Source organism: Varanus komodoensis, unplaced genomic scaffold (genome assembly GCF_004798865.1).
Source record: "Varanus komodoensis strain SLA01 unplaced genomic scaffold, ASM479886v1 scaffold38, whole genome shotgun sequence".
In the NCBI taxonomy this organism is placed as follows: Eukaryota; Metazoa; Chordata; class Lepidosauria; order Squamata; family Varanidae; genus Varanus; species Varanus komodoensis.
Genome location: NW_025335909.1, coordinates 7,724,365 through 7,744,999, shown reverse-complemented (window position 1 = coordinate 7,744,999; position 20,635 = coordinate 7,724,365). Strand labels below are relative to the sequence as shown.

The 20,635-nt window shown below is 47.1% G+C and overlaps 1 protein-coding gene across 1 annotated transcript in view; it reads right to left on the bottom strand.

The window, feature by feature from the left end:
• The window catches only part of KNTC1 (kinetochore associated 1), a 39,948-nt gene that overhangs the window by 12,180 nt on the left and 7,133 nt on the right, over positions 1-20,635 (bottom strand). Inside the window, exons 11-46 of the mRNA XM_044440491.1 lie at positions 20,569-20,626; positions 20,078-20,176; positions 19,474-19,517; positions 19,322-19,387; positions 18,849-18,924; positions 18,003-18,128; positions 17,800-17,889; positions 17,563-17,628; positions 16,664-16,725; positions 16,054-16,165; positions 15,282-15,425; positions 14,824-14,880; positions 14,632-14,733; positions 14,380-14,496; positions 12,788-12,931; positions 12,209-12,307; positions 11,975-12,078; positions 11,180-11,285; positions 10,835-10,969; positions 10,114-10,236; positions 9,641-9,710; positions 9,480-9,547; positions 9,063-9,346; positions 8,712-8,884; positions 7,779-7,876; positions 7,529-7,670; positions 6,723-6,779; positions 5,905-6,068; positions 4,861-4,965; positions 4,504-4,632; positions 3,479-3,595; positions 2,775-2,884; positions 2,340-2,550; positions 1,343-1,432; positions 647-818; positions 484-542 (exon numbers count right to left, since the gene is read on the bottom strand). Coding sequence (XP_044296426.1) covers positions 484-542; positions 647-818; positions 1,343-1,432; positions 2,340-2,550; positions 2,775-2,884; positions 3,479-3,595; positions 4,504-4,632; positions 4,861-4,965; positions 5,905-6,068; positions 6,723-6,779; positions 7,529-7,670; positions 7,779-7,876; positions 8,712-8,884; positions 9,063-9,346; positions 9,480-9,547; positions 9,641-9,710; positions 10,114-10,236; positions 10,835-10,969; positions 11,180-11,285; positions 11,975-12,078; positions 12,209-12,307; positions 12,788-12,931; positions 14,380-14,496; positions 14,632-14,733; positions 14,824-14,880; positions 15,282-15,425; positions 16,054-16,165; positions 16,664-16,725; positions 17,563-17,628; positions 17,800-17,889; positions 18,003-18,128; positions 18,849-18,924; positions 19,322-19,387; positions 19,474-19,517; positions 20,078-20,176; positions 20,569-20,626 — 3,979 coding nt within the window. The remainder of the gene's footprint in view (positions 1-483; positions 543-646; positions 819-1,342; positions 1,433-2,339; positions 2,551-2,774; positions 2,885-3,478; positions 3,596-4,503; positions 4,633-4,860; positions 4,966-5,904; positions 6,069-6,722; positions 6,780-7,528; positions 7,671-7,778; positions 7,877-8,711; positions 8,885-9,062; positions 9,347-9,479; positions 9,548-9,640; positions 9,711-10,113; positions 10,237-10,834; positions 10,970-11,179; positions 11,286-11,974; positions 12,079-12,208; positions 12,308-12,787; positions 12,932-14,379; positions 14,497-14,631; positions 14,734-14,823; positions 14,881-15,281; positions 15,426-16,053; positions 16,166-16,663; positions 16,726-17,562; positions 17,629-17,799; positions 17,890-18,002; positions 18,129-18,848; positions 18,925-19,321; positions 19,388-19,473; positions 19,518-20,077; positions 20,177-20,568; positions 20,627-20,635) is intronic.

The window sequence follows — 20,635 nt, the reverse complement described above, 5'->3', positions numbered from 1 at the left end:
GTGCCGGGGTGCCCGAGCACCCCCCTACTTTCCCTGGCCTGCCCAGTCCCAGCACCCCTTCCTCCCTCTGTGACGAGCCATCAGAACGAGGGGGAAACGGAGGCCAGAGCCAGGTCCCTGCCACAGCCAAGGGCCAAATTCCCCTCACAGGACCTCTTGGGTGCACGTTTCGGGGGAGGCAGGGCCAGTGGCAAAGAAATGGGGCCCCAGGTTCAGAAAAAAGCTCCTTGCAGCCAAAAGGTCTTAGTGCGGTAACAGAGGCATTTCTACATTTTAGAAGGGGGCAGAAGTGTCCTCAGGTGAGGAAGCCACTGGGCCGTTTTTGCTTGGGGGGGAGGCAAAGGGGGGGAGGCAATCTGGAGAACCCCGGAGGGCTGGGCCGGACTCCAGGCCTTGTCCCCCACCTCAGCACACACTCCTTAGCCCCTCAGCGACAGTTAACTCCGGAAATTAGGACAAGAGCAACCATATTCTCCTCATTACCTTCATCAGTTTGGAGATCAAAAGCAGCTTTGGGAATGTTTCCTCACTGAGCTCAGCAGCTGTAAAAGAAAAGCCAGGTGTGGTTTCCTGAATGAATTATGCCACCAAACGCATCGCTCTTTGCTAGGGTGGTTGTTCTAAAAGGCATATTTGGCCAACTTACAAATGATTTTCCAGAAGCAGTGCGACGTTTGAAAGAAGATCAAATGGAAGGGCAGTCTGGTCTGAGCAGCCGGGGACAGAGGGATTGCTTGTTCGAAGACATACCGATGTTCCAGATCGCCAGGCGCAGAAATTCTCTTGTAAGATTTCAGGTGCTTCAGAAGCATCAAGGCCTAGAGAAACAGGTAAGGAAAAAAGTTGGAGTGTCTATCCCATCTTCCTGACTAACCTTTAAAAGAAGCACAGTCGCAAATAACTAGTCAGCACCCTCGCAGAATGTTACATTCCATAATTCCTGCGAAATACATGGTTTTGACGGAATGCATCCCTAAGCAGTTTTTAAAAATGGTACGGTTTCCAGCTATTGCTCTTGCTGTAAATAAAAGAACATATCTAGCATTTGTACCCAATCTTAGTCCTACTTGAAGTAGACCCATTCCAATAGAGGGGACTTGCCCCCTCAGGATACAAAATGAAAGGCTTACCGCAAACCCTGATCCTATGCAAGTTTAGACTGAAAAAAGTCCCACGATTCCCAGCAGGCCACAGAGAGCTGGACTTCACAGAAGCTCCATAAATCTCCCCAAGCGAAGGTGTTTTCTCACACGAGCAAGAATAATTCACAGTTCCACAAACGGATGCCCCCGTTAAATGCCAAGTGCCGATTACGTAGGCAAAGCCCTGATCATCAGCTCACCCAATTCAAAGGAAGGCCTTTTGCTCTCCCTCCAGCTTTTTCTATGATGGTGAGAAGGCTTTCAATCGTTTCGTAGTCATACGGATCAAGCTGTTCCAAGGATTAGAAGTGAGTGAGAAATACATACCAAAAGAAAAAGAACGGGCAGTTAATTCCCGCATTCAAATCTTGCAAATTGACATTTCCGGCTGCCGGAGATAAAGGCAGCTTGTCCTTTTTTCACGGCCGTGGAATCGCATCTTCCCTCCCTCCCTGCAGGCCCGATGAGGCCAAGCACAAACACCGCCTCTTGCACTTGCCGTGGCTACAGCCACCCCGGGAACATCATAGGCAAACTCGGACAGCCGGAATCAAACCCCGGTTTAGTTGAAGCCAGTGAAAATGCCAAGCAGCCCCCAAAATTTTAAACCCCAAGTTCAAACGCAGCTGTTAAATGCATGTGATAATTGTGCAGGGTGACACTAGCCAGTCATGAGTGATGTGTGTTTCTTGGCCATAAAAGATGGTGTAGTAACTCTTGGACGTTTGTCAAGTTGGACACCTTTGCTCTGTAACAAAGTCTATCAGAAAAGGACCTCGCAGGTGCAACTCTGGCTCACCTGGGGACCTTGTCCGGCCCTCCCCAGCGGGCTGCACCCTTCCCCTGCTCTCTCACCCCCTTCTGTAAAATTGTGCTGCCCGTTTCCCAGTTCCTACAGGAACTTTCCCCTTCCGAAAGGCTAAAATGCCCCTGCCAAAGCTTCACTGAGAGCTTTAAACTGCCTTGTGCCCCTTTTCCCTTTGGCCCCCACCTCCCCTGCAGAGCAGCCCCCAAGCGCTTTCTGGAAACGGGCTTTGGCCCTCGGTCGGAACGGGGTTCGACACCCCTGCTGCAGACGGGCCTCTGGGCCGACGCTGGGCAGCCTGGCCTTTTAGTGGGGATCGACGGGCACCTTCCTGCCCTGCGCAGCGGGCGCTTGCGGCCGAGGGGGTGGCGCGTGGGTGCTGCGGGGCCTACCTTGTGCAGCATGGCGCTGAGACTGGCCACCAGGCCGCTGGTGCTGCTCAGGAGAGGGAGGGTCTCCGCAGCCCTGGCTGCTGCGCAGGCGCGCCTCTGCTGCTTCCCTGCGTCCCCCGCAGGGCCTCCTTCGGCGCAAGCGGCGCCCGTGTTCTGGACGTGCGTCTTGATGTAAAGCTGCAGCGCCGCATCCGTATCCAACAGGAATGTGCTGCGCGGGAAGGGGAGGGAACACAAGCCGGGACGCCTTATTTGGAAAATCGGGGTTTCATGCAGGGAGTGTATTTCTAGATAAAAGAAGTGTGGGAAAGAGGCCTCCGACTTTAAACGTGAAGCGGGCTTTTGTTCAGGAAGGCCCTCCCGCTTTAAAATGCCCCGGCTGCTGTGTTTTTGGAATGGCATTTTGAGCGCAAAGATGAAATCAAGCTGTCTTACCGGCAGTATTTTAATATGAGCTCTGTAGTCACATCCGGGTGCTGAGCCAGTGTTTTCAGAAGCTCTTTCTTCCTTGCTGACGGCATTCTAAATAAATTCTGGAAAGAGATCTACAGAGAAACAAAATCCTAAATTTAAAATCAAAAGTGCCAGCGGAGAGTCTCACCCGGCATTGACCTGTCTGCATAAAAGTAGACAAAAAATGTGGTTACCGCAAGACATGGTTTCCCGTTCCGGCCTGGGGGAGAACTGTGGCCCCACTCACAACCCTTCCCTCTGTTCTTCCTCTTAGCTGCGCAACGCCTTTGGGCTGCGAGCACTAAGATTCCTCCATCTGGACGCCCTCCCCCCCCCCGAGCTGCAAACATGCTCCCGCCAGATTCAAACCTGCGCCACGGTCATCGCCGCGATGCATTTGCGGCCGGCCCGGGAGGGCTCCCGTCGACTTGCCCTGGACGGCCTTTGAGTGCGCGTATCACAGAAAGCAAGAAGTGCCTTTCCAAGCGGGCCTAACCGGGACTGGCACGGGCAAAATGAGCCACGAGGCTCTAGTCCACCGAGCGCTGCTGTGTGAAAGCCCAACGGCAACAGGCGGTGCCAACCCGCAACGTCTGCTGGGTTTTTTCCACGACAGATGCAAGCAAACGACCCCCCCCCCCCAAATCAACACCACGAAAGGTCTGAGCCAAGGTCAGAGCACGTACACCAAGTTTGCCAAGCTGTATACCCCATTCAGCATCCGTAATCAGTTCTTCAAACGCTTCCTTCTCCTTGGTCTCTTCATACTGACTGGCTAGCTGTGTTCCAACAAGACCAGCCGCCTGTCCGGGAGAAAAGGAATGGTAACAGGTCCTTGGAAACATGCACTAAGTCTTACGTTCTTTAAAGCCCTCCTCCCTCGTGATTTTCGATCTTATTGCCCTCCCTGTACCACTCAAACCCTTAATTATTTTTATTTTTTATCCATTTAAATACAGGCAAGGTTTTAGCATCATGTGCTTGAGCTGCAGGCCCAGCTACTTCCTTCCAGTCCTTCTTCTTGTCCAGCAAGGCCATGAGGACGAGATCAAAAGCACCTGCTTTCACTTTTACAACTACCCATGGTTTCTTGTCCAATCTGAGCTTGAGGAACTCTGGTGCGTTTAAACTATGCCAAGATCACAAACCATGGCTTGATCCTGGATTTTCTGAACAAACCAGAGTTCCCCGCACACGTTGGAACCTAATTGGGGACTTTGGTTAGTTCATAAGCGGGAGCAGATGCCTCCGATACCCTCCTCATTACCGTACTCGAAGCCATTTTATGCATGTAACTAAAGCAGGGGCCTGGTGAGGTTGCTTGCCAACTGGAATTAGTTGCCCGAAAGGGCTTGCTTGTCTCAAATAATTCCAGTACGTCTGAAATACGTCCAGTCCTTAGAACAAGAATGATGGAGAATAAGAGGGCAAACTGAGAGGCCTGTCACTCGCTCAAGGAATACTGGAAGTTGGTGTCATCAAGGACGACTGACTAGACCTAGCTTAAATTTGGGAATTCTTATGTTAGTCTGAAGAGACACAGGCCCTATTGAAAGTTAACTGCCAAAAAACGAGTTTAAAACATAACATCAGTCGCATTCACAAATCAGAAATTTTAAAATTCAGATACATTAACACGTAGAATATTTTTCACAAAGAAGCTTAGCATGTTTATACGCATAATTAACTTTTTAAAGGAGTCAAGACTTACTAGAATCTTGGTGTAATTTTGCGGCGTTTTGTTTATGATGTCCCACAGCTTTTCGAATATAATTTCTTTGGGCAGCAGAGTACAGTAACCCAGTGCCAGATTGAGATCTATCTGGTGACTGTTGAAAATCTATTAAAACAATCAATTTAATAGTTTCATTTTCTGGACATAAATTTGAAAGGCCAGAGAAAAGGGAGGTCGCACCCCACCTCACTGGGCAACGGTTCCTGAATGAATGGGAGCTGCAGAAGAGTTTGGGCGGGGAAATTTAATGTCACAAGAGGCTCGCTGCGCCTCACGGCACGGTCCATAGTAACCCGATGGTGCGCCAGCGGGTTGGGTGTTGCTCGTGCTCACCTTGTGCAGCAGGGTCGTGACAATGCCTCGGACCTCTGAAGCGGAGCCCTGCAGCGCCGTAACCAGGACCGCCCTCGTGCCGTCTTGCGTTTCCCGATCGTGCAGCTGAAGAATGACACGCACAATGACACACCGAACATGCGACAGGCGTGTCTGGCGCTAGGGAAGTGTTCCTCTTCCGCAGTGACCGTGAAGGACTGTCCTTACTCTCGGGGCTTTTCCCTTGCTTAATCACGGTCATTTCTTTATTGCGAAGGTGTAATACTCTTTACGGAGGCCCCATCGAGGAGGGTGTTCAAGGATAGGCTGGACGTGCACATGGTGGGCATGTCGTGAGCGGAGCCGGCTGGAGCCGGGGGTCAGACTAGATGGCCCGGGAGGCCCCTCCTGACTCGCTCTGTTTCTACTCTGCCTTTTGATCCAGTGATCCTGAAGGCGGCATGCAGCAATTTAGTTGAGTACAAAGGAATCAATTTGCTTCTTGGTGACAGGACAGGCAAGGGAACTGTTGGGATGGGCAGGTCTTAAGTTCACAGAATCGCAGAATTGTCGAGCTGAAGGGGCCAGAGGCCGTGGGGTCCAACCCCCTGCTCAGTTAAACCATCCCTCTCGGGTGGCTGCATCTTGAACGCCTCCCGTGAGGGAGTGCCCCCCGCCCCCCGAGGCCACTGGCTCCGTCGTCCTACTGCTGCCGCAGTGCAGCCATATCTCCTGATGACTAGCCAGAATCTGGCTTCCTGTTACTTAACGCTTCATGCTAAGCGTTGGGAGCATTCGGCTGATGCTTCGCTTCTCTCCAGCCTGCTGCTCTTCCTGCCACCGCTGCGCTCCTTACACAGCCTGTGTCGAACACGGGAGACGCAGCATTACCGCCCCTCCCCTGGCAAGCGTTGGAAAAGTCTCGCTTGGAAAAGTACTGGTCACAAATGTAAGCACTGGAGGGAAAGGGCCCATTTCATGGGTATTTCTTGCGGTACTAAAGAAACTCATTGTGCCTTGCAATAATTCGGGGAAGGGAGGGAGGGAGGCCCTTGACAAACACACCTTTTCACCCAGACCGATATCCATGTTGTTTGAAATCACGTGTTGAAAGAAGGACCTGAATGAGGAGATGGTCAGCCCCAAAGCCAGCTCGTACTGACTGCATTCTTGCAGGCGGCTGAGCAAAGCAGAGGTGGGATTTCTACAGGAGAAGCTCAGGCTCTTTCCTACAGTGAGAAAGTTAGCGGGATATTATAACAGAGAAGGTTTGTTTTGTATTGGAAATGACGAAATCTAAGATACATTGGGTAGACAGTGAGTTAGTTAATTTGGCTAGCAACTGACGGAAAAGAAAGATAATAATCAATGGCAAAACTTGTGTTTGGATCAGATGCAAACAGTGGCCAGCAGGATGCGCCATGTTGAGCACCATCTCTTGGTGGAAAAGTGGGGATAGTTAGTTAATGAATTAATTAATTAGGGTGGTGTCAGAAGACAGTACCAGTTTCCAGATATGTATACAGCTAGCTCTACCCACCCAAGGAGGGCTTGGGCTTCCCCAAGCAGTAGCCCCCTAAAGCAAGTCATCTGCATAACCAGCAGGGCTTTATAAAACAAGTTGTCACTTCAGCAGGAAAGGAATGTGAAAAGCGGGGAAACAAATTACGCCGCATGTTCACACCTGCCAGCACGTCTCAAGGAACTCTGGGGATAGCAGCTACACACCACTTCTCTAACAGCTTGTGTAAACCAAAGACTAGGTACAACTCAGGGATTTACAATAAGAAACATTAATTCTTGTGCTCGCTTTTAAAAATCAGACCAAAGCCCTAAAGATGCATTTTTGTTCTAGCGACCGTCGTCACGTGCTTATGCGGTACCTTGTTCGAAAGGACGATGTGCCAAGCTGGCAGAATCCAGAGGATGCCGCTCCCGTCCTGCAAGGGAAAGGTAAGAATTCTGTACTGTAGCAACACAGCCGAGGATCTTGCCGAGAGGTTAGAGCAAGCGCTCCCCCTGCACAGTTACTGAATACCATGCAGTGCAGTGCGGGGGGATTTTCAACCCAGTGCTTTCTGTTCTGATGACGTGCTAATTAATCTATGACAAAGCTGATCACGTGCTGCTAAGGAAAAGCGGAAGTGGCTTTCTCCTGGGGTCTTTTAACCTGGGGACGATTGCATTGACCAAACCGAGACAAGGCACACACACGTACAAGTAGAGGAGGGAGGGAATCTGCTTAACCACAAACTGCTTAACCACAAACTGCAGCAAGGTGGGTTTTGGCTCCGAAGAGACAGAATATGACTGAATTAGCACAGTAGAAGAATTAGTTGGTCCTGAGCGACAGAAACAAATGAGAGACAGGCTCCCAACATGTGGGATAGGCTTCCACTAGAGGTGGTTGAGGCCTCATCGGTGAGGGTGTTCAGAGATAGGCTGGACACGCACATGGTGGGCATGTCGTGAGCGGAGCCGGCTGGAGCCGGGGGTCAGACTAGATGGCCCGGGGAACCCCTTCTGACTCGCTCTGTTTCTATGTTTCTGACTCGCTCTGTTTCTATGTTTCTACTTCGCAAACACACCAGGAAATGATCTAGGATATATTAGAAGCAAATACATGTTTAGTAAGAAACGGCATATGCAAAATGAGAGTGGAAATTAGCTTAAATCAAGAGCAGGTTACCTGCTGGAGGGAAATTCAGAGACATGATTTCATACGCGAAAGGCAGCACAGCCGGGAAGTCTAGCACTGCCCCGTCCTCAGTGAAAAAATTATCGAACGTCCACTCCAGGTAAGGGTCCTTATCAGCTCCCAAAGAGGCCGTCTAAAGAAAGGAGGAACCGGCGTCATGTAACCAAGCAATCCAATCCGCACATTTTCTGGGCATGAGTTGGACAGAATTACATCTGTATCATCACGAGTTCTGCATTACCTTTGATGTAAATCCGTAGTCTTCAATTTGGCACTTCCCATAAATTTCATGGGCGAACAAGGCGTATTTACAAAGCTCTAAAACATCTAAGGAAAGATCTATGAGAAAAAGGAAGTGTTGGATTTTTTTTTCTTTAATGTAAAATACATTGTTACTGTCATTAAATAATTAAATTTTAAATTTAATCAAGGTGCACTTTTCAGTGCAGTACGTAAACAGAAATTGACCTAAGACATTATCATCTGCACATTACTAAGTGCAAAATTTCCCCAAATTTTCAGCTACCTACAATTTACAGTCGTCTTTTTGTACAGAAAGATGTTCAGGCAAAAAATGTGCCAGCAAAACCAGGTTTTGGAGGGAGATTTTCTATTGCTGCTGGTTTGAGATGTTTCTTCTCCCAGCCATTATAATAGATTGAGGCAAAATAATCCAGCAAAAATTGATCTAAGGTTGCAGACTGAAGTAGCCATATAGAATCTTCTTTCCAAAAATTGGAACTAGACTAGGACAAAAAATAGCTCAGTGAATCTACTGATTTGTATGACTGGGTTTTTGTTTTGATGAGGCAACCAACGGGAAGCACTGGGCTAAAAAAAAAAAAGGTCTCATACGAATTTAAACATGCCCCCCTCCCAATAATTAAGTGCTACACACATTCTGTGACCACACATATGCAAATGTGTGGCTATGTTTCGAAGAGACTTTCTTCCCAACCCTAAGAGACATTTGAATGCAGCTTGGGAGGCAATGAATTACGCTGTAAAGCTATTTCTGTCCATTCCTTTGTTTTATTTCATGAAATTTGGACAAATCGACAAGAGCCCCTGCATTTTAAAGCATCCATGTTAAATAAGTTACAGTTAACGTTTACTCTTGCAAGCCAAATTAGGGACCAGAGTTTTTTCGGATACTTTTGCCACGACGGATTACCTGGATTGCAAAGTACAGCCGCCTGGCATGCCATCTCTTTGATCACAGCAGGAAGATTCAGTCCTTCCGGTATAACCATCAAACTATCAGAACACAGCATGTGACAAAGCTTTTGACACGCCAGAAACAGCAACTCTCCCGTTTGTTCATTGTGGTAGTATTCATAAAAATATCTTGAAAATAATGGTTACAAAAAAGAAAGAATTAAGGCAAGCAATGGAAAGTGGTGCATAAAAATAACCCCAAGGAAATCCAAGAGAGCTGTACAGTATGCAGGTGTCTGTGCCCTGCGTAAACGGAGAGCGGTTGAGGAGCAGCGGCTGTCAGTCCAAATGTGAACAAGTTTTTCACCTGCAAATCTCTAGGGCCTCTTCCACTCTTCCATTCTCGAATGCTCTCAGCACCAGCGCTGACGCCATCGCATGTTCTGTCCTCCGGAGAAGCAAAGCCAGCCTGTAAAGACGCAGCCGGGTCAACGGTCTCCTCACGCTGCTCTCCTCCAAGCAGGCGTCCCCGGCTTCCATTTTTCTAGCTCTCCCCGTTCTTTCGTAGATTTCAATGTTCTCCTCAAGGAGCTGAGACATGAGTGATGGATTCCAATAATCTTTGACTGAAATGCATATATTAAAATTCTCCTGAAGATACATGAAATAAGAGGATGGAAGAAAAAAGGGATACAAGTGAGAGGCGACTCAGAACAATGTTGACCTCAAGCTGGACCTCAAAAAGTGCCTTTCAATGACCTTTGTAAAGCCACAGAAACTTTACCTGCAGGGCTGTGAGAGCTTTAAACAGCTTTAAGTCTGCTCCATACTCTTCTTTCTTCAAAGGGTTTTCTGTCGGAGAAGAGGGGGATGGGGTGAAGTTAAGCCAATTACCGAATCATTTATGGTGATTTTAAGAATTAACATGTATAATGGAAGAAGTACCTTTATGGTGACTAAGCAGGAATTTGAGGGTCTCCACGAGGATATTTTTCACATTTAGGTGCAGCTGCTGCTGTTGCTGCTGCTGCTGCTGGGAACGGGGGCACAGGGAGAAAAGAAAAATGTCGGCCTCGGTCACATGGAGCAAGATTTCACTGTTCAGAAGCAAATGGTATTGAAAGCTTCGCTCTGCATCCTGCAGCAAATGCCACAATCACCAAAATCCTTTGCGTGTGACCTCTACTTGGGACACAGGGGCAGAGGCGCCTGGGGCTCGCTCCCTCGCAGGTTCCACCCAGCCAGCCCGGCTTCTCCCGCTGCCAGCATGTGGACCCCTGAAGGAATGAAGGGGACCCTTGACAGGAAAAGCTTCCTGCCTCTACGGTTTACTCCGTCAAGTCCACAAGCGTAATAATTTTGCTATTATAATGCTTTCTGTGGGACATGCAGTGCCCACTTTGCTTTACAAAAGTCACCTCTTCCTCATGGTCATCCAGCTGCGTCTCCAGCACCAGCCTTCCCCATATCAGCATTTTCTCTGCAACTTCCAGAGCTTCAGCAGCAGGTAGAGATTTCAGTAATGTTACGACCTCCTCCCCCTGAAATCAGACACAAAGCATGGTGGACCCTCAGCTCAGTCCATAAAAGCTGGAGAAATAGGAGGCTGTGGATGCCTCAGAGGGCTTGAGGAAGCATAGCGAAAAGCTGGACTCCCACCTGCCGGGTAAGAAACACATCTAAAAACCCCTTGAGCATGTGGTGCTAAGTTGAATGTTTATTTAGATCGGTCTTCTCCAACCTGGTGTACTCCAGTTGTTCTGGACATTAATTCCAGTCTCTCACAGCCATTGGTCAGGAATTCTGGGTGCTGAAGTCCAAGCATCTGGAGGGCACCATTACTGGCAAAGCTGCGTCAAATCCTGGAAAGTGCTTGGATTTGAAACACAGGAAGCGAGTCTGCGGGAATCAGACCTGTGGCTTTCTGCGTACAAAGTTTGCTCTGTCACGAGCTACAACCTGCTCCTTAAGAACACGTTAATACAAGGATTATTCCTCTGCCGTCACTGCAAGTCACTGGTTACAGCACAACTTGTTGCTGCGAAGCACACCAAGCATCCAATTTAATTAAAGCACAGCATTGTAATTCGCAGTTTTGATATTTAAGATGATTTTGCAAGCGGCTCTTTATGTTCGCACCTTTCCTTTATGAATAAGGTCCACAATCCACCAAAGATAGACTTCTGCAGAGGGCAACATGTAAGCATTGACTAATTTCAGAGCATCTTCCAAAGAAGAAGGTTTCTCCTGTTTAAGAATGTACTTCACCAACATCTGAAAAAGATAAGCGTCCGTTCAGTGTTTCATCAGATATACGAAATGATCGCAGGATCATTCATAAAGAGATATTTTTAGACACCTCATCCTAAAGAGGCACGTTAGCAACTCTGCGATCCTGCAGGCGGCTGCATCCTGGCACAGCTGAAACAAACGAGAACAATTTCTCTGCAATTTGGCAGAAGAGGCGGCGCACAAGCTGCTTACCAGAATCATCTGCTTATCGTTCAAAAGATTGGTGTCTCGTACGCCGTAGCTCCGCAAGAGCGTCTTCATCTCCATCAGGCGGTACCCTTCGTGCAGCAGGGCCACTCTGCAACAAAGTGGGTTTGCTTGAACCGCACAGCCGCTCGTGCCCACAACCCGGCTCCCTTAGCCACAACGACAGCTTGTCGTTTGTGCCAACAACCTCCTCAAATCACACAGGTGCGGTTGTTGTGAGGTTACACACGGCATACTCTGACGCGTAAGGTGACCCTTGAATCCGGAAATAGCGAGGCGAAAATAGGGGGGGTCATTTTATCTGCTAGGTGCAAAGTTTCATCATAGAGTAGGACTCTCATAGCTGCGGGGGATAGGTTCTAAGCGCCCCGGCGGAGGCCCGAAACCGCAGGGTCCCCAGGAAAGTGGGAAAACCGTGACTATCTCTGCGAACATCCAGAAATATCTCTGGGGACACCACGCTCTTCAACTCCGCACTAGCCAGCCCCATTCCTGTGTTTTGTCTCGCAGTGGGCATAAAGACTGTAGAGATGTTCGTGGTTTTTTCTCTAGAGATATTCCCTGGTTTTTCTAGAGATACACCCATATTCCCAACGGCCACTGTTCTACCAGTGTCCAGACACAGGGCTGATTAAACTGAAGCATCACTGGGCCACTGGCAACCCATCTAAGGAACTATTTTAAAGTTTGTCTTCAACAAAAGTGAACCCGCTTCAGTCAGGTGGTCCTGAAGTCAGAGAACACTGGAGGTTTGAGAGCATTCATCGTTTGCTCTCTTACTTTTCGTGATCTGTGCCCAGGTACTGCTGCACCAGCTGTTCCACTCCGGGGCTCCAGGGGACCACCGCGCCGTGCATTATCTCCAGAACCCCTTCAAGGACCATCTGTAAGGAAAAGAGGGCCCTGTTCCTGGCAGGCCACCAGCCTCGTCTTTACGTGCCGCCCGAACCTCCCGTCCTGCCCCGCAGAACACCAAGAGGGCCTCCTGGTCCCTGTGCACTCTGCCAGACTCACATCTATGTTGGACATGCAGCCCAAGACGGCGATGGCCTTTGCTTCCCAGGTCGTGTCCAAGACGGAGGTTGACCTTGTGCAATACCGTTGCAGCAAGTCCTAAAGAGCATTCGGAGAATGTTACTTAGCCTGATGTTTGAGGGGGTGTGGGGCACACACAAGCCTCTTTGATGCTGCAGACAGAACCCAGGGATGCCTGGTTGGTAGGTTGTCTGCATAATGTCTGAGACCAGGCGCATGACCCAAATTTAAACAACCCAGAGTTACCCGAGGAGAAAACTTGCTGCTGGCATGCCAGCCAGTTTTTTGTCATCTCTCTGAACACCCACCTATACCAAGGTGCTACTTGGCATTCGGTTCACACAGCATTGTTCAAATGGGAATGTTAGAGAAATTGCAAATATTTAATGCATAGTTATGCAGATTAGCCCCTGTATTTGTAAATCCACTTTTTTAAAAAGTTTGAATGGGCCCAGATAAAGAGAGAAGAATTTGCATCTTCAGAGAAATACACATACAAGTTCTGTATTTATTTAATACAAGATTTGGAGTATTTGTTGAGAAGGGAAAAAGCAATACCTTTATGTACTGCAAGAGAATCTCATCTTTTTCCAGATTACGATGACACATGTATGGTTCAATATACTTCTCCAAAGTTGCTGGAATAAGCTCTGCCGCCAGAACTTTATCAAGCATACGAAACACGATTGCATTTGCATTTTGCTAAGGGACAGAAAACAAGCAGAAAAACAGTCAACGGAAGAATGATGCGTGAAGCAAGCTGATCGGCCCGTGCCAAAGATCCTCTGAAGCAGCGAGGCATCTGCTCCCCCAAGGCTTGATCGTCACACGTAAGTCCCTGGCCAGGGCCACGTTTGTAGGGTGGCTCACAGGCCATGCCGGTTGCATGCCAAGAACAGCGGGATTACCCTTGGAAGCAGGCCTTGTGGCCAGAACATGGCCAGAGGAGCCCGTTGCTCTAGGTAACAGCCCACCAAGACCCCCATCGACTGAGGTGTCTTGTGAACCATGGCAAGAAGCCGCACCGGCCAGGTTTGCAGGATACAGCAAGGCTGCTGCCAGGGGTGATTACAATAGCGCCCCCAGCACGCACAGAGGGGGCATCACCCCCTGGCCCGAACGTGGCTTTCCTCCCAAGCTGCCATCCTGTTGGCCAAACAATTGCCTCCATCCCACAGCCCCAACCTTTGGAGCAGGAAAAACGTAAACATCCTGCAGCATCAGGCCAAAGGCCCATTTAGACCAGCACTGAGTTTCTGGTGGTGAAAGGCTTAATGCCTTAGGAAAGTGGATGGATTAGCTACAGCTGCCCTGAGGAGCTGGAGCACAGACTCAGATCCACACCATGTTTATATCCCACCCTTCTTCCAAGTAATGTAGGGTGGTTTATATCTGGAGGTTATCAAACACAGACAAACAGACCATTCAAACTGAGATATAATATGTTAAGAAAACAAAATGCACGTTCACAAAACACACCAAGTTGGGTTAAAATCTTGGCACAGCTGTTAGGTTCCATGAGATTATTTTCATTCTATATAGTTTGAAACTGGCCTATTTCTTTTTTTGGTTTTAATGTTTGGGAATTATGTGGAGAACTTCAGCCATTGGGTGGTAGAGAAATATCCATAAACAAAATGATCTCAAAAGAAAAAACAAGCAAAGTATGTCATCCTGCAAATAACGCACATAAAAATAATCATACGCCGAACAAACTGAATGCATTTCTGCAGCGGCCAGGTACTTCAAAAGTATTATTTTGGCAAACAACCACCTACTGCCAAACTCTTAGACCAATAGGCCACAGAATGAATCCATAGGAAGCCATACCAGCATGAATCAAGGGCCATGCTTATTTCTAAAAGCAAAATGCAACTCTGCATACTCATACACACTTAATTGCTTAGGTTGTGCATCACAGCTACCTCAGATTTTGCAAACTGCCGCTTCTAAACAAACCCTAGGTGTCGATTAACAAGTGGCAGAAAATTTACCGAGGCCAATATTGTAATGCTGTGCTTGCCCAATTGCTTCTCAAGATCTCCCTCTCCCTCTCCCTCTCCCTCTCCCTCTCTCTCTCTCTCTCACACACACACACACATACACACACAATACCCCAAACGTATTTTGGATGTTGAAGTTTCTCGTACCTTTTCAAAGTCACATAGAGCCAGCCTGCAGTTGTATTTTCTGTACAGGTCTACCAAGCCCTGTAACGCACTGACCAGCCCTTTTACACTACAGACCTCTTCCTCATCACTGTCCTTCTGAAATACAAATCAGCAGTACAAATCAGCTGTACTTCCAGCCCAACAAGGGAGAAGGGAGGGGAAATTCCAATTCCAATATTCCAAACTTCTCTCTCTCTCTCTAATGTGGTTTTGCAATAGCAAAATACTTACAAAAGGAACCCAGTGGCAGGAAGATGCCAATCCAATTTCACCGGGAGCTTTGCTGTTAAAGAACACCTGTGCCATCTCAAGGCCATTTTCTGGCCAATTGGCCTGTTTTGAAAAATGAAAACATGATATTTCTAAAGAGTTACAGAAACAAAGAGATACGTACTTTTTTTTAAGGGAAATGCTAAACTTTACCTTATCAGTTAATTCAAGGTTTCGTGCACCTTGTTCAAGCCACTTTGCTATTTTCCTCTGGAAGATAAATGTCAAGGTAGGTTACTTCTAAAACAAATAGTGTACTTTAAACTTATGCTTGATGTTCTGACTTTCTGGCAAAACCGGCACGCAAGGAATCTAACAATAAAGTCCAAAATAAAAAAAACCTTACTTGACTAACTTAAAAACAAATGCATAAAAATACACTTGAAAATGTGACAACAAAAGGAATGCGCCAGTTAAACCCCTCTTTAGCATCAGGCCAGTTTGCCCAAGGGCGACCTGAATAAAAAATGCCTCTTCCTAGCAGCAGAAGGATAATTAGAAAGGGCTGACCTAGGCACTCTTGCGGACATCTTTCCCCATTCCCCAATCTTCCTGAAATGTTATAACAGAGACGATCCCCCCCCCCCCCGCAATTTCCTATTACCTCTTACCTGTCCATGCGGAATAACCTGCCTTACGAAAGGAATGACCACATCCTTAAACCACCGACAGAGTTCTTTGCGGGAAACTGCCGTGCGGACGGTGCTAAGCAGGTCATCCAGCATGTCCATGCTGAAGTCACTTTTGAAGTCTGCCTGGAGGAGGAGGAGGAGATGCATTCTCACATCCAACAGCCTGGTAATTGTGGCAGGCAATGAACAGCCTTCTTGTACCAAAGACCACTGGCCCATCTCCTTCAAGGACCCCTGGCACTGAGAATCTTTTCCCCGGGGGGTGAGCCTTAACCCCATTGTTCACCTAGCCAGTGTGCAACACTCCCTCCTTCAGCTGAGCCCACCCCTCACATCAGCTGCCAGCGCTGGCTTTCGTGTGCCCTTTTCCTCATTCCGAAATACTGACATGCCTTCTCCTTAGCAATTTAGCTAACCTTTATGCTCAAAATAGGTTTGGTTGTTTGGTACTTTGGCTGTGTCCCCTTTGGCCTTCAGCCCTGCCCACCCATCGCTGGAATTCCACCCATGACAGTTTCTCGAAAACTGAACTCAGCCTCAGGGCTGAAAGGGCTCCAACCGCCCTGTTTTACGCAGAGTTTTATTCCTCTGTGTACTGAAGGGGTAGGCGATGGTGTAACAAGGTCTGGTAGGTGCATAACCTATGTAGCAAGTTCCCATTATTTGAGGAGCAAGAAATAACGAAAGACAAGCATGTCACAAGGTAAAGCAGTTGGGCCTCTTCCCTGAGAATGTACCTGGAATAATTTACCTGATGCCTTAGCCACAGGTACTGTGCACAGGAGAGATTCCCTTCTTTTAGCTGTGAAAGGATTTCTTTGAAGATGTTCTGATTGTTCAGAAATTCAATCCAAGCAGTTCCACTAGAAAAGATCGCCTCTTTAACAAAAAAATGCATTCCAAATGCGAAAATATATACCTCGTATTTAAACAAGGTGATCATCCCAAATTAATTTGGGTTTGAAATCCTGAAAACCTACTCTGGGCATTTGGATTAGACAATACAGAAGATGATTGAAAAGTTAAGTTACTGAGCCCCGTTCACCAAAACGTATTTCAAAGTTTCAATCCAAGGAACTGTTATGGTGACCGTCACTTTATAATTACATTAATGCTGTTTCTGTACTTACACGTCCAACCCTACAGAAATGCCCAGAACCCTAAAATGAAGAGGATGGCAGGCCTCCTTCGCAGGGTGGGAAGCGTGTGTGGCCAACGTTATGCCTGGTTTACTTTCTAACTTTCATAATCTTCCAGTGCAGAAAAAGTCACATGTTAACATAGCTGGTATGCGTGGTAAAGAGAGAGCCATCATTTGCTAACACAGACCCACAAACGATATAAGGAGGAATAAGGTCAACCTGTATTTTTCCAGCCCAAATGCTCCATAAAAGGTAGTCAGTTTGGCTTGTGCCCTCAGCACCTGGGAAGGACAGAAATACATGTCAGGAAAATAATCCTTCAGCAATAATGCATAGGAAAGCACACCAGAAGGTGAATAGGATTCCCAGAGTAGCCATTTCAGCTGCCACAAGATCAGGTTGGCAACTCTTAGAGTCAGGTTCTTTTCAGAGGTGCTATTATTGTATTATGCCATTCGTCAAGTTTTTTAAAAAAGCATTTTATTGTAAGCTGCTTCTGAGAGCTTTACCAAAGAAGCAGGGCAGAAACATATACAATTATTCATAGATAGATAAAGGAGATCTTACTCTACCATAAGAATCGGCACGGCTAGAGTCCAGGGAAAGTGAAATGAGCTACAGAGAAAAATTACTTGAAGAAAAACAGGATAAAGTATGGCAGGAAAGTGGCTGATTTGGGTCCCCTTCCCTTTTCACTCGTCTAAGTACAGTTCATTTGGTCATTATTTTCCTACACCCATGCAGGAAGAATACCAGTTTATTTCACCTGAAAGCTCTTGCCCTCAGAAACGAAGCCTTGGGAGAGGAATTTCAGTGGAAGAAATCAAGGAGATCCATGGAAAACCATGAATGATCAGAAGTTGGGGAAAAGAAACACAGCCATCCGAGGACCTCAGGTGGGCCAAAAATAGCCTACGATCCCAAAGTTCATTACCTGTTCTAGAACATGTCCTGAAGTTAAAAATATGTAATTTGAAAATACTGTGAGACCAGACAAGACCATACTATTTTATCCCATGTTAGTTCTCTTATAACAACATTCCAAATTCTGCAGCTCCCTTTTCAGCTCAGCAAACCCCAGAAATAACACAAATGCCTCCACATTTTTATCTGGTTACCTCTGAAAGTGCTGCAGGATCCCCAGCCAAGAGAGGTACAACTGTTGTGGCATCTCTTTTCAGGACCTGGAATAAGTATGGGAAATTCTGAATTAATTTGGAGTCCAATGGCTGTAACATGCAAAAGATCTCAAGCAGTATGACACCAGCATCATAGCTGGACAATGACAAGAGAGGTTGATCTAAACTCGTTTAGTTCCAGAGCAAGATGTGTGAAAGCACTGCTCAGAAACCTACCCTGCTTCGAGCATAGTACAGCATTTCTTGGGCGGTTTCATATGTCGGCCATGGCATATTTATGCAATACTCAAGCACAAACTGGTTGTCCTGTTTGGAAGTAGGAGACAATTAACAACAACAAATGGAAATAACCTTATTTTCCAAAAGTCTTGGGAAGTATAGATGAATAAGCCATATAATATAGCAGAAAATAGCCGTACCTTAATTTTATTCAAGGTTTCTTTAGCTTGAGCTACAAGGTCTAACCAAGCTGCTTGTCCACCTCCTGCAGTGGATTCTGTAACCAACTTCTCCAAAATAGAGCTCACTTTTACTTTGTAAACAAGCTGTTTAAAAGGAAACATAAAAGTACGTTATTCCCCCCTTGCTTGTATCCAGAGTAAAGCCAGGATGTATGTGTTCATGGGCTTGTCTGGTATCCACAGAGTAACATTTGCAGAACGATGGCACATTCTCTCTGACCCCTGCGCAGCAAGCACAGTTCATAATTTCAAAACAAAGTTAAAGGATCCCCTTCAGGAAAAGTAAAAGGGCTGAGTTCAAACAGAACAAGCAAGGTTTCCCCAGAATCCTGATACACACGGCTCGTTCATCTATCCTTTGCTCCATCCCACTAGCATGTCTGCTAAACAAATCATCAATGATTGTCATCTTGGTTTGTTGCTCTCAAACAAGCCAGGATTTGTCAACCAGGAGCAAACCCTGCTTTGAAAACCTGGCTTGTAAAGGGAGCAACAACCCTGCGTCCCATATTTGAATGATACTATGAACAAAGAATGCCTGGGTTGTTCAGCTGTCACAGAACTACTGAGGGACAAAGCAATTGCAAAAGGCTCCTTGTTATAAGCTAGGACACTCCCAGATCCTGACTTACTGTTACTTCCAGCCAAGGAGGCCCAGAATAAGCTCCTTATCTTGGTCATTTTTTATGGAGTACAGCAGGCTTGGCTCGCGGGAATAAGCAGACATGCAAGCAAGCTATGGGAGGATATACCTGTGGTTTTGCATTTGGAAATAGGGCAGGATTTCAGGCATAGGTCCTTTACCTCAATTTCCAGTCCAAATTGAACAGCAAAATTCTCTGCCTCAGTAAACTTGTGCTTGTGAAGTAAACGGCTCAGCCTAAAAAGAGAAAAAATTGAAGTGCAAATAATCTCCTTATCGAAAAAATATTCTATAGAAAGTTCAGCAAATGGTCTGTTCAGCTGATGATTTATGGTTAGCTGCCTAGCTTCCAAGCCCTCACCTGTCAACATAAGTGCTTACTTCTCTCAACACTGTAATTTTGAGGGAAGCTTTGACATTTGAACTCAGGATCTGCAAAGCTTAGGAGTACTCCTCACTATAATTAGAAGGGATCTCTTCCAAGAAATTTGCTCCTTACATCGATTCCATTGACAAAATATCCATTGACATTCAGACTATCTCCATTTGAAAATGAAGGAACTTAAGCACTCCTAACTCTTAATCATGCCCAAGGACCCAATTCGAGAAGCAGCAGTCAAAAATATACGCATACCTATTCTCCGGTAAGGCTTCTGTTAAGCATCTCATTACCAGAAACGAAATGGGCACGTCTGATGACCTAGAAATGAATGCCTGGTTAAAAACAGCTGTTAAAACATCTGGAGGAAAGACTGGATTGATCTTTGAGTGCAAGTACAGGCTTACTTTTGGTTATTTTCAAACATGCCTTCCAAAAAATATATTGTGTCCTGTGGGAGAGACAATATTTAGGACAGAGACAATCTGTTCCATGTTATTCTTACATTGCATAACAGCCTTCTAGAACTAAAAGAAGAGGCTTCATGGTTTTGCCCAGGATCACCAGTTAAGCCGTTTGACATCAGAACTTCCGCTCATGTTTTCAAAAGTGTCAGCCTTAAGACCTTAAATCCACCCCCGTCCCCCGCACATACATCCCAGCCACCCTTCCGGGGAGATCACCCTGGGCTGCTCTGACGCGCCAAGCAGCCCAAGAGATGATGGGGCTTATCATAGTCCTGCTCCCCCCCCGCCTCCCTCCCCTCTCCCATTCCCCCTGGCAGCATCCCAAGAGACCCTGCAGGGAAGAGGCAGGCTCCTCTTTGACAGCCACGACCAGGAGCCAATCATGGCTCGCCGTGACTGTCAGTCAGACTTGGCAGCATAAGCACATAATGCAAACCCAATCAGTACGTCCCATCCGATAACAGCTTTCCAGTTTCTTCTAATATTCCTGACAAGAATTCCCTTTCACAACTGCCTCCCCCCGCAGAATACGACATAAACCTACTGTATTAATTCCACTTTGAACCAGTGAAGAAGTATTTGTTACTTCCAAAGAGTACAGCTGGTGCATTGCTGGCAGTGAAAACACGACGATGTTTCTCATCTACACAGGAACAGATCAATTAAGAACACCATAAGAGCGGGGGCTCGTTAAAATAGGCTTTGAAGCCCTGTTGGGTGGACACCAGTTTTGTGCTGCTTCCTTCGGCTGTGTAGTCAAAATAGAGGCTTGGGGTTGGGGCAGTTTCTGCCAAATTAAAACCATCCCCACCCTCCCTGGAGTGGCATCCCATCAGGCTGCACGGAGGGAGCAGGGTGGGGAAGCGGGGCCCATCCGCCAACCCTGATGAAAGCCCTGAGTCTTCCCCAGCCCCTTCCCCACTTGCTTTCCCTTGCGCCTCATGTATTCCTCGACACAACGGCCACGGCAGCCGCACAGGAGCCCTTTTCGGAATAAAAGCCTTTCAGATAAAGACATGAATGAATAGTCAATACCTGCTTGTTGTTCTCAGGTTTTGTCAAAGCAACCAGTTTCAGGCTAGCAATTCCCTGTCTGATCAAG